General features: G+C 39.8%; 1 protein-coding gene across 1 annotated transcript in view; it reads left to right on the forward strand.

Annotated features, from left to right (window-relative positions):
- The window catches only part of LOC115234828 (eukaryotic translation initiation factor 5B), a 15,300-nt gene extending 5,898 nt beyond the window's left edge, over nucleotides 1-9,402 (forward strand). The window contains exon 12 of the mRNA XM_029806177.1: nucleotides 9,300-9,402. Within this exon, the coding sequence (XP_029662037.1) occupies nucleotides 9,300-9,380 (81 nt within the window). The 3' untranslated portion in view covers nucleotides 9,381-9,402. The remainder of the gene's footprint in view (nucleotides 1-9,299) is intronic.
- Nucleotides 9,403-16,717: the final 7,315 nt, after the last annotated feature.

Genomic DNA, 16,717 nt, shown 5'->3' on the forward strand with positions numbered 1-16,717 from the left:
TATATATGTATCATCAAGCGCGTGTAGATCTCTGTAAAAGAGCAGAGAAACGGAGGGACTGACAGATAGATAGATCAGTGGCTAGATAGATAGACAGATGGAGAGAGAACAGCAGCAACAGCAGCAGCAACGAACCACTTCCTTCTTAACAGTTTAGCAGGATACGGCTCATTGGTCGCATACGGTGCTTGTACTCGTGATCCATCGTGCTATCAGCCGCGCTGTTCAACCGTGGGCACGCCTCATAGCTTTCTATAGGGTGTCTTATATACCACGTATCGACAAAAAATTCGCACGCCGTCCTCGAGTTAATTTTTGAATTTTCTCTCTCTCTCTCTCTCTTTTTCTCTCTTTCTAAAGCAGATGTTTCAAATAATATTTAAAAAAAAATATGTGTTGATGTTTCTCACGATACAATTAGCATGTTATTTCTAGCGCGTAGTAATTGTACAAACGTAAATTTTCTTTCGATGATAATGTGACAGAATTATATGGTTTGCATCAAACGTTTGCGAATTATTAATTTACATTAATATTTTGCATACGGATAAATAAATACGTCGTTTGTGCGGAGTATATTATTTACTAAAAAACTACAATCATGTAGCACTGATACGCAGTGACATCGCGATATGCATGTTTGTCCTTAATCAGACAGACTTGTATATTTACATGAGAGCATCGACGAGAGAGGTATGGTAAAAATGTCCCGTTATCTCTTGGAACTGAGATATCATTCACAACAAGCTCCGACTACGATACAATGAACGTAATAGTAGAGACAATCCCGCCAGAAAGTTTGTGGTACATATATATATATATATATATATATATATACATACGTGTTGTGTGTGTAAAATATGTACACACGTATGTGTATATATATATATGTGTGTGTATATACATTTCGCCAGTCGTAGCTGGCATCACTCGCATGTCCGTCCAAAAATATTTTTTTTTGCGGTGCCATATATAGAGAAAGAGAGATAGAAGAGAAAGAGAGAGAAAGAGCACGGTAAAAACTTCCTGTCATCTTGGAGCTCGCGGAGGTAATACACCGTCCGAAACGGCCTTAAGCCTGTCCTTGCTCAGGTTATGAATGGGTTCTCCCCACCGTATCATACCATCACGTGGCCCCATGACGTCAGTTTTATCGCACGCACATGCGAGAGACCCGCACGCACGATCGCCTGTCTTTCCCTTCCCTCTCCCTTCTCAGCTTTGTCTCCCTCCTTTCCTCTCTATTTCCTCACGTGCATACAGAACACGTTTCGTGGCGCGAAAGGGGAGCAGGAGAGAGGGAGGGAGAATCGAAGTATCACAGTGTGGCCAGAGTCGCGAGAATGAAGAGGCGGAGAGGGTTGACGGGTTAAACTCACGCAACACACATGCGACAATGATATTTTTTTCTCTCTCTCTCTCTCTCTCTTTCTTTCTTTCTCTCTCTCTCTCTCTCTCTCTCTCTCTTCTTTCTATCCATGTAATTTATCTATTTATCTATCTATCTATCTATCTATCTTTATTTATCTATCCATCTCTTTCTCTTTTTCTCTCGAAACGCCTCGCTTTTGCCAATATAGAGGTTCGCGCTCGCGCGCTCGCGGACGTGTGTAGGCTGGAAAAAAGGAATACGTGATCACGCACAACGTACAGGAAACTGCCCACACTCGGCGCGCAGGCATCGTGGGTGGACGGATCGACGGATGAACGGATACAGACTGACAAGACCGACCGACCGACCAACCGACGGACAGACGATTCAGAAATCGCAGCAGTTTTAGGGCACCGGCGAATAAATAACGGCTCCATAGTTGACGAAATGACCAAAACATTTTTAAATATTCAAAATTCTATTTTTTAATCGATTTATTTGATAAACGTGTTGAGATGTATCTTTATAGCTTTGGAATCGTTGAAATCAGGCACAACTTGCGAAATTAAAAATGCGCAAAATGCACGTTTCTTCGTTATTAATTTTACATGGCTGGTTTCTACATCAAGCAATTCGGGATTATTATTTCCGATACATAGTATATAATCTTTATTTATTTATTTTGAAAACATTTATTTTAAAAAAGAACCTCTCTCTAGAATATAAAAGTATAAATCTTATTACAATATTTATGAGTTATTCGTACTCTCTCTCTCTCTTCTTTCTATCCATGTAATTTATCTATTTATCTATCTATCTATCTATCTATCTTTATTTATCTATCCATCTCTTTCTCTTTTTCTCTCGAAACGCCTCGCTTTTGCCAATATAGAGGTTCGCGCTCGCGCGCTCGCGGACGTGTGTAGGCTGGAAAAAAGGAATACGTGATCACGCACAACGTACAGGAAACTGCCCACACTCGGCGCGCAGGCATCGTGGGTGGACGGATCGACGGATGAACGGATACAGACTGACAAGACCGACCGACCGACCAACCGACGGACAGACGATTCAGAAATCGCAGCAGTTTTAGGGCACCGGCGAATAAATAACGGCTCCATAGTTGACGAAATGACCAAAACATTTTTAAATATTCAAAATTCTATTTTTTAATCGATTTATTTGATAAACGTGTTGAGATGTATCTTTATAGCTTTGTAATCGTTGAAATCAGGCACAACTTGCGAAATTAAAAATGCGCAAAATGCACGTTTCTTCGTTATTAATTTTACATGGCTGGTTTCTACATCAAGCAATTCGGGATTATTATTTCCGATACATAGTATATAATCTTTATTTATTTATTTTGAAAACATTTATTTTAAAAAAGAACCTCTCTCTAGAATATAAAAGTATAAATCTTATTACAATATTTATGAGTTATTCGTATTAGTATACATATACATGTACTTTATGGGGTATAAAGTTTTTTTCTATATCAAACGTGTAAATTAAAGCTAATAATCTTTTTTATACATTTTTATCATACATGACTATACATGCAAGAATAGAATGATACAACTTTTGGATTCAATGACTAATGCATAAAGGAGAATCAATGTAAAAAGTCAAGAATATTCTCCCTGAAGATATTTTTTAAGGCGCAGCTTCGTAAACTACTCTAGACTGTTTGTAATTATAAACGTAAACAACGTATCGGCGCGCGCCCTCGTCGTTATTAAACGACGCGAATGCACAGTAGCGTCTTTGAATTGATGTTTCTTATCAGGTGCGTCTTCCTGTCCTTGCCCCCTTTAGATGAACGGGATCGGAATATAGCTTAATCGGGATGTTACGCTCTTCTTGGAACATGCGCGCGATCGGCGATTGCCCGTTTATAGACATACTCTCGCGAGTCAGGTGCGATTGCGCACTGTCTGTAACAATGATCGAAAACAATCGGGCTCATCGAGCAACCAGTCTTTCGCGAATCAAATACCATCGTTCTTACGGAATTTCGTTATTATCGAAATCGTTATGTAACAAGTGATGACACGGTATTGACACGATTGTGTAGCAACACCGATTACCATTGATATCGTTATCGAAACTGCGTAATATATCGTCGATGAATATGTTGATTAGATGTATGTTCGACGCGCGATTGTATAATTAAGCGAAAATTGAAGATTCGCGGAATTAAAACTCTCGAAATTAGTAGCACGGAGTAAAATGAGAGATTACGCTCTGTGAGACAATGAAGCTTATTAATGTTGTAAAGGATATTATTAGATTCATATCATAATTGCAAACGCATGCTATATAAATATATATTAATTGATTGAAAAACATTCTCTTCGCAACATGTCGATATTAAACTCGAGTTACTTTTTTGCACGTCACCCTGTACATTTGTCTGTCGCGGTCGAGTTTATTCGGTGTGTGTGTGTGTGTGTGTGTGTGTGTGTGTGTCTTCTCTTGAAAGCTCTCCAGTCCTTCGTCCAGAATCGGAGCGGAGCGGAGCAGAGCGGAGAAGAGAAGAGCGCGTCGTCACGAGCGGACGGAGTCCGCCTTTCTCGGCTACATTTCAATGCGAGCGCAACAGGAAAATATGGTTCTGCTTCCTCGCATTGTTTCTGAACGCTCGGCACGACAACAGTTTCTTTACACGCCAGTTATGCATTAAGAAATGGGTTCCCTCGAAACGAGACTAATGCATTTTCATAATCGCGCCTATCGTTCGCGTCTAACAAATTACACAATCCGGTAATTAGAACTTCCGCTCCGCCTCGGCGACGATACACACACACACACACACACACACACATGCGCGCGCATTCTTGTTCGTTCGTTCTTTTTACAAATTATCCGTTCGGGCGAATCTGTTCATCTTTGCCGTCGTTGTTTATATCACGCAATGTCCGAGATTTCTACGGACTCGATAACTCGACTGCAAATACTTTTGACAACTCTTTTACTTTATCTTTTCTTCTTCTACGTTATATCTCTTCCTCTACCTTTCGGAGTATTAACGAAGAGCATTTCGCAAAATGAATGACAATGTATTATTGTTCGCTTAAACGAAATCTTATACTTTTGTGGAATTTAAACTCGAGTTTCCAACATTTTTCGCGCGAGTGTTGGAATTCTTGTTACAGAATTCTTATACAATAGGAAAACTCTCAACTTTTACGGCTCGTCGCCGCGGGGATTTTCGGCGGCGGAAGGGATTTCTCGGGCTATTCTGCATCTGAAATTTCGCAGCATCTGGCCGGTACAAAAATCTGGCGGGTCTCGGATACCTCTATCTGCCTGCCTACCTACCTACCTACCTACCTACCTACCTACCTACCTACCTACCTACCTACCTATCTACCCATCTACCCACCTATCTACCTACCTACCTGCGTCGTCGACTGTTCGCGTCACGGGCGGGCGGAAACGCGCGGCACTCGCTTCTCTTCCGCGCCGGTACGATGCAGCGAGAAAAGATGGCTCGTTTCCTCGCATTGTTTCTAACCGCGGCAATATGAGCGCGGCTTGCATATGCCGGGGACATGGGAGCGGATGCGCGGATGCCCCGTGCACGCTCTGCCGCGTTCGCGTTCGCCTTCGCGAGCGCGTTTTTCAAGAAACAATCGAGAAAAGCTGCACATTAACGCGTTAAATCGCGAATCTCGATTAATTTCATCAAGCTTTATAACCCAAGATTATATATATAAGCTGTCCTAACACACAACCCGGATGTTGTTTCAATCTTATCAGCCTCTTTGACCATTATGGAAAGAGAGATGAATTTTTTGTAGCAAATTTCTTTATCGAGAAAAGTTATCATTTTCCAATTTTTTTGCATGTCTCTGCACTAATTAACTGAGAGGGATTAAGATTTTTGTGCATATTTTGAATTTTACTCGAAGAAGGTGACTTTGTCAACCATTCCTAAAGCTTAAAGCCTTTTTTTCTTCTTTTTTTTTTTACTCATTTATCGTTCAAAAATTATGAGCTGTCTTGAGATTCTGGTAGCTAGCTAGGATCGTAATTTACTTGGATCGAATATTCGCTTACGAGATGCATCTCTCGCGATGATGACCACCGCGACAGTCTTCGTGCAAACAAAAAACAAAAAAAAAAGGCTCGTCACCGAATTTGCGAGAGGCGCAAAACACGCTTGTCCTTCGGTGACGCTAATCGTACACGCGCGCGCACGGGCAGGATATGCAGGAGGAGCAGAATGGGAGGCGAGTTTAATAAATTAGCGTTTCCTTCTTCGGCGCAGCGTGCCGCAGTTACGACGAGAGGCTAAAGAGGATCCGTGCTCCGACGGCTGGTTTTAAATGCCGGAAGCACACCCCCTCGCCCCGGTCTCCTGACCGAACCCCACCTTCGTCCCTCTCTCCCTCTGTACCGCGCGCTGGTGATTTCCTCTCGCCCCGCTTCCTCACCGTCTTACTCTTCCTCTCAACTTCCTCCCGCTTGTACCAGCGGCGTTTCTTTCGCCGGCAACATCTGCCGTGTCCGCCTTTTTTCTCGTCGTATCGGGTCCCTCTTCTTCTCTCTCGTTCGCGCGTCTCTCCCCTTCTTTCTCCCGCGCTCAATTTTTTTTCCATCACGGCATCTCTCTCGTCTTTTACCCTCCTCCCCCTTTTCTTCCCTTTTCCCCCTCTTTGGGAGCATCCGTTCTTCCAAAGCCAAGTATCGTCAATTTGCGACTTGCTACGAATTTTGATAGCGTACGGAGAAGAACGTCGAGACCAAGTACTGATCGTACTGATAAACGACTATTGTTTCCAAAGAAAATTTCCCACTCATTTATTCGATTTGCTTTTAATTCACGAGGAATTCGAAGAAATTTGCTTTTGAATACACTGTAGAAATTGGTTTAAATTCAATAATCAGAAACGTTATTAGAAAAAAAAGAAACTTGACGAAAATACAGTAATTGAATAATGTATTACCGTGTGCACATTATTTTAATTATATGTGTGATTATTATTATCTAAAAATATTTAAATATTATAGTATTGTATTGATATTCAAATTTCAGTGCACGTACGCTTGTTGCTTTGTTTTTTAGCTTTGACATTTCACGAAACTACATCCCCGCAATGTGTAATAAATAGAACCGACGCAAATTGACGATATATATATATATATATATATATATCTGGTGTCAGGATCGGAATGCAACGCGCACCGGAAGTTCTAAAACACACTTATCAAGAGACACGGTAGTGTCTCGCGCCAAGTCACGCGCAGCAACAGCAAAGGCGGATTGTGTATCTATACGCGAGCCGCCGAGTTGTGTGCGAGTACTTTAGATTATTGGATCTCAGTAACGACTGAACCGATCAAGTTCTCAATAGGCTCAATCGATAGCTTGTCCATTTTACGTAACAAAAGCGTCTTTATTTTTGCTTCACGTGCTCTATGAAGAAAAATATTACAAATTTCCAATGTAAAAATTTCTATTTTTTCCATACGTCATTATAATTGTTTTGCTTTAGAATAAGAGCTTTTGATTTCCCGGATTAGAAAGGCCGATATATTTTTGTTTCTTTACAAGATGGCGCGATGACGGTTGATAGTTAAACCTACAAAATACATTCGCTGATAAAGAATTTTTTAAAGCCTAATGTGTATAAAAAACGGTGCACTTAAACTAAAAAAAATATTTAATGTAAAAAAAAACTTGGCGCTGTTATGGAATAATGATTAATTTTATTACAATATATAAAGATATTGATAATTTTTCATTATTACGTATATCATTTATCACAATTATAATATTCTTATGGCAGCGGCAAGTTTTTTACATTGAATTAAATTTTTAATTGAAATATTTAAGTCAAATACGATATATTAAATCTAACATGACGTATATTTGACTTAAATACTTAAATATTTCAATTAAAGAAATACAAAGAAATAGTAATTAGTTGGACGAATTTAGCCAAGTTAACAATTTTTTGTTTCTCAGTGCGTGAACGTATCAACTTCCACTCCATTTGTCCATTTGTTCATTCGTTTGTCTGTACTTTTCATTTCTTGATCGCCTGCCTATCAACCGCCTGATTATACCGGCTCGAGAATTGGCCCGTAAATAGGAGCCTACCATTTGCACGGTCTGTATACCTGCAAGAATAATTATCGTTACAATCGCGGAGGATGCGCGGTTCGCGAGGGTGCGCGCAGAGGAAGCGATAAAGACGAATGTGTATTTGAAACGTGGGATCGTTATAAACTTCTCTTTATAAACTTTAAAATATTAATAAGTTTTACGAAAGTTTATTATTACGCGCGTAAAAAGAAGGGAAGAAATTAGAATAATTATTTATAGAAAAAAAAAATGAATAATGTACACCTACAGCATTCTACGGAATGTGATAAGTTATATAAACTTCAATTTATTTAAGGATTGTTAAATATCAAAATGGCTATTAATACATACCTTAGTATAGAATGTTTTAGTACTTTAGTGTCCAAAAGGAAAGCTTATATATAATGATCTTGTTTATGTACCGGAGAGTAATGAACGATAGAAAAAGAGTAAGAGAGACGAAGCGCGAAGAGATAAAAAGTCTGGAAGTTATACTATACTTATTATACTAGTGTGTTTAAACTTGATCGCAGTTCTTAACGCAGCAATTAATCCCATATATCGAGTATCATTTTATATACATTGGCCATATCAGCAGATGATATATATCCATTTCGCAACCGGAAAACAGACGCACGAGCGTAATTATAAGGAACATCAGGAGATTTGCGTTGTATGGCGAATGATTGAAGCTGAGTATTGCGGTATAATCTGGCAGTTATCGGAAATATAGTCACATATATATATATCTAATTAATTTCTTTATATCTATTCAACGAGATGCATTGAAAGTGTTGATTTATATATATATATATATATATGTGTGTGTGTGTGTGGTGCTATTTTGAAATCATGTATGTATATTTTTTAAGAATAAACCAGAGTTAAATTTGTATATGTAGTAAATATCGAAATAAAATTACTAATAAAGTGTCGTTGATTTATATAACAATCGAGGAATTTAGATACATCAAACAATGTATCGAAAAATCTTTTCAGAGACAGATTGTTGGATGAATTTTTTTGATCTTGAGATAGATTGCGGATCTTTTTATATATCTTGTAAAAAAAAGTGAAGACGCTCGTTACACCGTTCGGTTTTAATTCCGACTCTATCGCGGCGCTTCTCCGAGCGCGAAGAGCGGCTTTTCTCGGTAAAGCCGCGAAACGGCTTGTTTGCGTCGCGTCGCGTCGCGTCGCGCGTTTATTTCAACATGTTGCGTCGCGCATCTCGCGTGTCGTCCCGTCTCGCTGCACCGTACGGTCCGAATCCGGACGACGTGCATGCGTCACTGGTTATTTTTGCCTAGACCCGCGGGATCCGTGGTGGTTTCTCGGTGGCAATGATTCCGGAGATTCGGTCCCGGGGTAACTAGCATAGCGATTCACAAACGTACCGCGAAACCCCGATCCACTCACCGTTTCTTTCTCGAAACGGTTATTCCATTTTCGAGCAAACAGATTGCAAGATTTTTTTTTTTTTTTTTTTGCGCAAATGTGATCACGCGTCGACGAAAAGTTACATTGTCTGTAAGAACTGGTTCGGAGACGAAGAGATGAGACAAGTGCAAAATCGTCTGCGATGCACGACCCCGGCTGTTAGATCGTTACAGCAATCGTTCTTTCCCCCTTTCGTTACGTAACAATGTGCGAAATAACGTAACGCAAGAAACTATGTAATAATGTTGCCAAGATGACAGGCACACATTGCACGCTGTCGAGCGAAATCGGAGCGACTTGCGTAATGACAAATCGCGGTCGCTTGCTATTTGATCTTATTGCATTTAACAATCTTTCTTTCGCTAATGATATTTTTATCTTTGTTCATAGTACTCCGGAATTCGTATCGGGCCGGTCGTCAAGAAAGATGTCATGAAAGCTTCCATCATGCTGGAACATGATAGCCAGTGAGTCCATTTGGAATACACCGTCTAATTTTCCAGAATGTTAAAATTCATATATTTCTTCGACACTTTTATTATACAATTGAGAATCAAAATAATAATTCTTGTGAATGATTTCTTTAGTAATTTTTTTAATGTGAAAAAAAATTCTAGAATGAATGGAAGAGAGAGAGAGAGAGACGGAGACAAAAACGCATGCGAGACCTGCGTGAAGGAATAGGACCAGTCTGGAGGATCGGAGCGGAGAGCGGTAACCGAGAACTATCGGCATACGCGTAGGTGAACTCGTTCGGCGGAAATACGGCGATTCAGTTAGCCGATCGATGGAGCGGACGTGTAAACTCGCTCTGGACCGGCCAGCATTCTTGCTCTCTCGCTCCCGATCCAACCGAGCAAGGAGAGAGAATTCGTCCTTCTTTTTTCGATTCTCTCTTTCCTCTCTCCGTCCCGTTCTTTCCCGTAGGAGGAACCGGGTGGGTAGCGGCCGGCTTCTCTGGACTCTGGCCTCGCCTTACGCGGTAGCGCGCGCGAAACGTTGCAGGTTGCCTAGCCTCGAATCTCGTAGGCGTTGGCGATGCCATTAGCGGCACGCAAATTCCCGACGGACAAAAATCCGAAATGTATTCTCCCACCAACGTCGCGATGACGCACCCACGCGCTCCACGATCAATGATTTAACGCGTGGCTCGGCTCGGCTCGGCTCGGCTCGACTTGACTTGACTCGGCTCCGCGCGCGACCCGTTTCTTAACCCTTTTGCCGTAGATACCTTTTCAACACTTATTCTCTAATTTAGGGAAATTATGTATTGTTATTTTAAAAACGTAGGTACATTATATTTCTGTCGATAACAAAAAAAAACTGTATAAATTTCTTTAAATGCTTACGCGCGTATGCTCTCTTCTCTCTCCTTTTTGTTATATATTACAATCTTTTATCAAGACATTTTTGAAACATTTTTCATCAATTTTATATAATTATATTTATCGTTCATATTATACATGTACATGTATATGGGCGTGCTTTGCCAATCTCATCGTTATTCAAAGATATCTGTCCTCTCGTGAAAGTTGAACATTGCATCGGCGCGCGATGTTGTACGGGTACGGCATGTAGCTCTGGATTCGTAGGAGTCGCGATCGCGAGTAAAATTGTGCGCGAAGGGAGACGACGAGCATTCCGAGCCCTTGCGCATATAGAAAGCGGCTCCGACCACGTATTCCGGGCCCACGCGATATTCTCCGCGGGACATCGAGAGGAACTCCTCGCTCCTCGCCTCGGAACTCTCGCCCAAGCTCTTACCGAGATTTCTCAACATTTTCTGGCGAACGATACGCCTCGCCAGGATGAATTCACCATGAGTTTATGATTTTTATGCAACGTGTTCTCGAACGACGCGCGAATTCCGAATGTCCGACCATTTTTTCACGAGAAAATCGACGTATATCCGCGGTGTCGAAAGACAAGCGTGACGAGATTCTTTTATAAATGACTGAATTTTTCTTAAACTTGATGTGAATTAATAAATTTTATGAAAACGACTCTTGTTTAGTTTAACTAATTTTTACGCGAATCAAGCGAGAAAAGAAAATTCTTTGCTTTCTCTCGAGAATGCCATGGTTTTCAAGAAAATATATTGCGATTTAGTTACAATAGCTACTGGTATGGATAAAATGAAAACGTTGGAAAAAGTTTAGGTATTTTGTATCTTCTCTAGTTTCTTTCTTTCTTTAGAATACGGCAAGACTTTAAAATGAAGTTTATACCCTTAGAATAATTTTTAAATCTTTCAAGACTCGGGAGAAGCAGAATCGTCCGAGGTTTCCAATTCGATTACAAAACTCTGAATCGTACGTGTTTAGTTGTTGCCGAGTAAAAGCTTTGGCGGAGAAACGTGAAAAAAAAAAAAACGCTTTGCAGACAAAACAACCGGCCGAGAAAAACTCGAAATTCACCGTGAAAGTTATTTCCGCCCAAACGCGCCCTCGACGATGACCTGATGATTATCCCGAACGTATATCGAGTCTCACGAAACTCGAGTTAACGCAGGTCAGTTTGCGCCTGGGCTCTCGCTTTGTCGAACAATCGGAGGCGACCGGATGTGCGTCGTCGTCGACGATGAGGAACGCGTCGATATCGCGCCGCGAAAGGAAGCGGCTTAATACGCGGGGCGGAAGAACGTGAGGTCGATACGACACGTGAGCTCGCAAGCGTCGAGCGGATTTTCAGCTCGCGATGCATTATTTGACAAGAGGCAGTCGATAGAGACTTTTGCACGGAGATCTGCGCGCGTTCCAGAGGAAGTAAATTTCGCGCGATGATCGCGTCATTGGTGACTCTGCAAATTTCTTTGCGTTATCGATGCCCCTTTCTTCCTTTGTTTGATATTGTACAAGATGCATTATATATTTAAATGAAGATGGAAATTGCGCAAATCGAATTTAAAATAAATTGTGAGGTATCTGTCTTTGATTGTATCTATGGATTCACACGCTGTTGCACGAATTTCTCGTAAACGCCATACGGGCACAATCTATTCTAGTAATATGAAAAATTGATAATATATATATTGATCTTTTTGGCGTTTTACATATGTTCTTATTGATGTTTAAACAGTATATTAATATTTTTAAATCTTATTTATCTTTGCGTATTCAAAAATGCATTGTTCAATCTAACATGATGTGATATGCTGCTCTTCTGTGTAATGAAAAAATCGTCTGTGTCTGAAATGAAAAAATTTGATCTGGTTTTATTCCAAAAGATGTTTTTGGTATATTGGATCTAATTTCATTAGGAAAATTTGAAATATAACAAAGTAGTGTCATTTTAAAATTAGATGTTCCAATTTTGCTGAATTTTTTTTCATTTTTTAAATATCAGAAAGATATTAAATATTAATTTTTTTAATTCTAATTAGGTTTAATATCTCAAAAATATCCTACGGAATAAAACTAGAACGAGTTTTTTTCATTTTAAGAAAAAAAGCTAAATATCCAAGATTGAAAAATGTCGACGTCCTATTTAAACATCGATAAAAACATATGTAAAATGCCAAATAAATAAATTTTTCAATAATCTTCAAAAAAAAATGTCTAAAAATCATCAATTTTTCATACTGCTAGAATAGACTGGTTCTTAATAAATTCACTGGGATACTACTAGCGTCGCGCTCTGATGACTATCGATCGTGTCGTTACATAACGCCTTACATATTGCTCTTCTCTTGGAATTTATTTCGATGTCATATGTGCCACGAGAAGGAAAGAGCCTAGAGAGCCCCTGGAGAACGCGCGTGCAACCCATCTATTAATTTATTCGCTTCCCCTCTCGCGACTCGTATCGTGCGTTATCGGGTGCGCGTATGCGCGCCCTCGCGCACACATATGTACGTAGAGATACATAGACACACAGACATCGGGTATAAGCGTTGCGCAACGCGGCGATTCTTGATAGGCGGCTTTAACGCCGAGCGGAAATCCGGCGGATTCTTTCGGCCTGCCGTTTTCTTGCCGGGCGTTTCCTCTTTTTCTTCCCCCTCCGTTATCCTTCACATTTTTCTCTATTTCCGCCGACCGACCGATCGATCGATCGTTCGTTCATTCTGTGACGGTTTCTGCTCGGCCCGATGACCCGAGAGCGTGGAGTTGGCGATAGCGCCGCACTTTTGATGCTCTCTCTTTTTCATCTCTCCTCCTTCCCCTCTTCCTCTTTCTATTTCTCGTTGCTCGCTCGGAGAATAGATCTCGGTGCTTTTCACGATTGGATGCTTCTGGCGGAAATAACCTCCGTTGAGTAAAGCATCGTCTCTTCTTCTTCTTCTTCTTCTTCGCGGTCCTCGCTCCGACCGTGTGTATCGCGCAACTTGTTCATTTTCTTCCGCTTCTTCTTTATCAGGCTGTTAAGTGACAACATCGGACCCGCGTCTGCTGGCGCATAATAGAATGTTAACGAAATAGATGCATTTTACCAATCGTTTACGTGCAACCTTTTTGTTTATTATAAAAATTCGATGTAAAATACATCTTAGAATGAAATAGTTATAGATAATCTTACGCGATTAAATTTTGGAAATCCAAAAGTATACTTTAATAGTACTATACTTTTTTCCTAAAATCTTATAGGGCTTACCTTACAGAAGCTCTTAAAAAGAAATAATGTAAATGAATTAATAGATTTCTCTACATGTCTTAATGTGTAATTTTAATTAAACATCTGTATTTTATATAAATTATAAATACATATATACCCACACACATTTTATAATTGGAAATTATTAAATTTATGAGATCTTAAGACATTAATCATACACACACGCACACACTAAGTATTCATTGTATTTACAAGATATAAAAATGAAAATAGATCAAACTCGAAGCTGAATGATTACATTTAACACCATAATGGGTGTTAAGAACGCTGTCCTGTCGTCTGTCAATGTCGTGCCCATAAAGCGAAAGTTGGGAACTCGAAGAGAAGCGAGTGACCAGAGCGAGGTGGAAAAAGTAGAGAGAGAAAGAGAGTGATGGAGAGTGAGAATGAGGCGGAGGCCCTTTATCGCGTAGCAAGTTCAACAACACGCTATCGTGGGGCGAGAAACACGATCAACGTCGCGTCGAGCGCGCACGTTCGTCTGATTTTCGATCTCTAATACAATGTTTCATAACGCTGTCTCGTAGAGGGAGACAGATAAAATTTTTAATGCGTATGTTCGAATGAAATCCCTGATAAACGCACGATTTTACAATTTGCCGAGAAATCTTTTTTTCAATCGGTCTCTTCTTTTATAGCTCGGATATTATTTTTGTTTCGACGATGCTGAAAAATACGCGTCCTGATATTTGAATTAGCAATCAAAAATGTCGAGGAATACATCCTGAAATTAGAATAATTTCATTTGTGGAATTATATCCAGCTCGTGTGTGTGGGTGAGCGACAGGAACTAGAAACGCTTCGGTGCATACGAGTCCTCTTCCGCCGGAAAGGCGCTGGTAACCATTCTTCCTTTCTCTCCGCCTGTCGTCCCTCCCCCCTTCTTCCCCTTCTTGCTTCCTCTTCCTTCCTCTTCCTTCTTCTTGGCGCGTATACGCGCCGTGGCGAATTCGCGGCAGATAGGAATTTCAAGCCGAGAGGATATCTCTCTATTGAGAGATATTCAGACCGCGACGTTTCGCAATTGTCCGCAGTGCACGCGGTTGTTATTCTCTCAAGTATGAGAGAGGGGGGCTCCTACGCGCGAAAATTATTCTTCCTAACTTTACACTCTCTTGTCGCGAATCGTCCAAGAGTAGAAAATATACACGATTATTTTGATTATTATAAGTCTATAAAAGAGCAAAACTTTTTTCCGATCCTTTTTAGATATTGCATTATTTCTTAATGGCCAAAGTAGCGAATTTAGAATGCTTTCGATATATAAAAGTTAGTTGAATAAAGCAAATTGTACATTCATATTTTTGAAGACGTAATAATGATTGCCAAACAAAGAGCACAATATAAAGAAAGGGAACGAAGGAATAATAAAATTGATGTGACTTTTAAGAGGAGAAAAATATGTGTATATTATATCAGATATATGTATAAGGTAAAGACGAGATCTCTTTTTATTTAGAATATTTTTTTGCGTATCTCTTATAATTCCGAGCATCATCGATCGGAACCGGATGTGTCGAGTTAACCGCAAAGGACCGTCCCAAAGCTTAAAAACGGTCGGTCGGCACATACCAAAGGATACTGTGCGCCGCTTATTCTTAGCATTTGTACACCACGCTCTCCGTTTACCACTACTACGGGGAATCGAGCTAGTATCCTTGTGAAAGGACGAACGTTCCGTGTCCGCATTCGGAACATCGAGAGGGTTCGGTCGCCCGTCCGTCTAACGAGTGATAAACGGCCGGAAGGAAGCCAGAGGCGTTTCCACGAAAGCTACTGACAGGGCCGGAAGACCGAAAGACCGAAAGACGGGATGTGGTCGCCGTGTGAATGCGTTTGTACGCTATCGTACTACACATATGTATACACACACACATACACTATATATGACGTTTCTCTCTCTTCCTCTGTATCTATCCCGTTCTAAATATCGCTTCCATTCCTTCTTTATAGTCATGTTTCGTGTCCAAGTTGTTTTTGCTTTGCACGGATGAATTTTCGATTATTCTCTCTAAGAAGTAAATTATTGACATATGTATATGTTCACTTTATTTTGCCAAATTATATTATAGAAAAGATATATTTCATTTATGTTCTCTCTACCTTACTTTTTAATGGTAGCTTTTTTTTTGTTATTTTAAAATAGATTCTTTCAACAGAAATATCTGTAATTTTTGACTAATTAAGGATTTAAAATAGAGACTCTTAAAAAATAAATTTTAATGAAGGAAATAGACACAAAAGAGTTTTCGGTTAATTAGCTAAGTCGCTTTTAATTGTAAACTGAGGCTTATAGTTTTATAACAGTATATAATTATATATTTACATGAAATTGATTACAAATGTTGTATAATAATTAATATCATAAACATCTGAATGAAAAATTGTCATTTGGCCGTCGTTATGAAGGAAAGAAAGGCGTGGAACTAGAGGAAAGAGTTTCTAGAGTAGAACGGAAGCCAAACGGGGAGGAAGAGAGAGGAAGAGGGAAGTGGCCGGCCGGATACGAGGTTTCCAATGTCGACACGGGATCGTTTTACTCGAGCTTGCGATTAATTCTGCCAACGACGATAAAAAACATTGCGGCGGTAAACAGCTCCGGCACACGTGGAAGACACACTTGTGTCCGTAGAACATTAAATAGTACGTGAGCAAAAGCGTTTAACTCCCGAGAGATTAAAGTATAATCTTGTCTAGTTTTAAATCTATCTATTTTATGCTCCGAGAAGGTCGCGGAGAACTTGCAATAAAATTATACACGAAACAAATATGTAATATAAATATGTAATATAATTTCCCTTAATTATATTAATTTCATTCTGTTATTTACAATGAAAACGTTCCTTCTTTATCTCGAAAGAAATGTCGTTGATTTTTCTACAATTCGAGAAATGCTTATCCATCTCATATATGATGTAATTATTCCAATTAGTTTACAATTATATTTTATACTTATGACTGATAAAACTTTACAACGTCAGCCTTCTTATTTTTTATACTTTTTAATTCTTTTATTATATAATCTTCATTTTTTACGTATCTTTTTCTCCTGTTGTCTAGAAAGCTCTTTTCAAGATGACGATAAATGCATTTCTCTCCTCGACCGCCGATCGCGACTCGAGTTTTCGATTCGGCAAAATTTCAATGTTTGCTCGTCTTGCGGAAGACGAGGAGGACGCGGCGCGAATCTCGAT

The sequence above is a fragment of the Formica exsecta genome, unplaced genomic scaffold (genome assembly GCF_003651465.1).
Source record: "Formica exsecta isolate Colony F162 unplaced genomic scaffold, ASM365146v1 scaffold21, whole genome shotgun sequence".
NCBI classification, from domain to species: Eukaryota; Metazoa; Arthropoda; class Insecta; order Hymenoptera; family Formicidae; genus Formica; species Formica exsecta.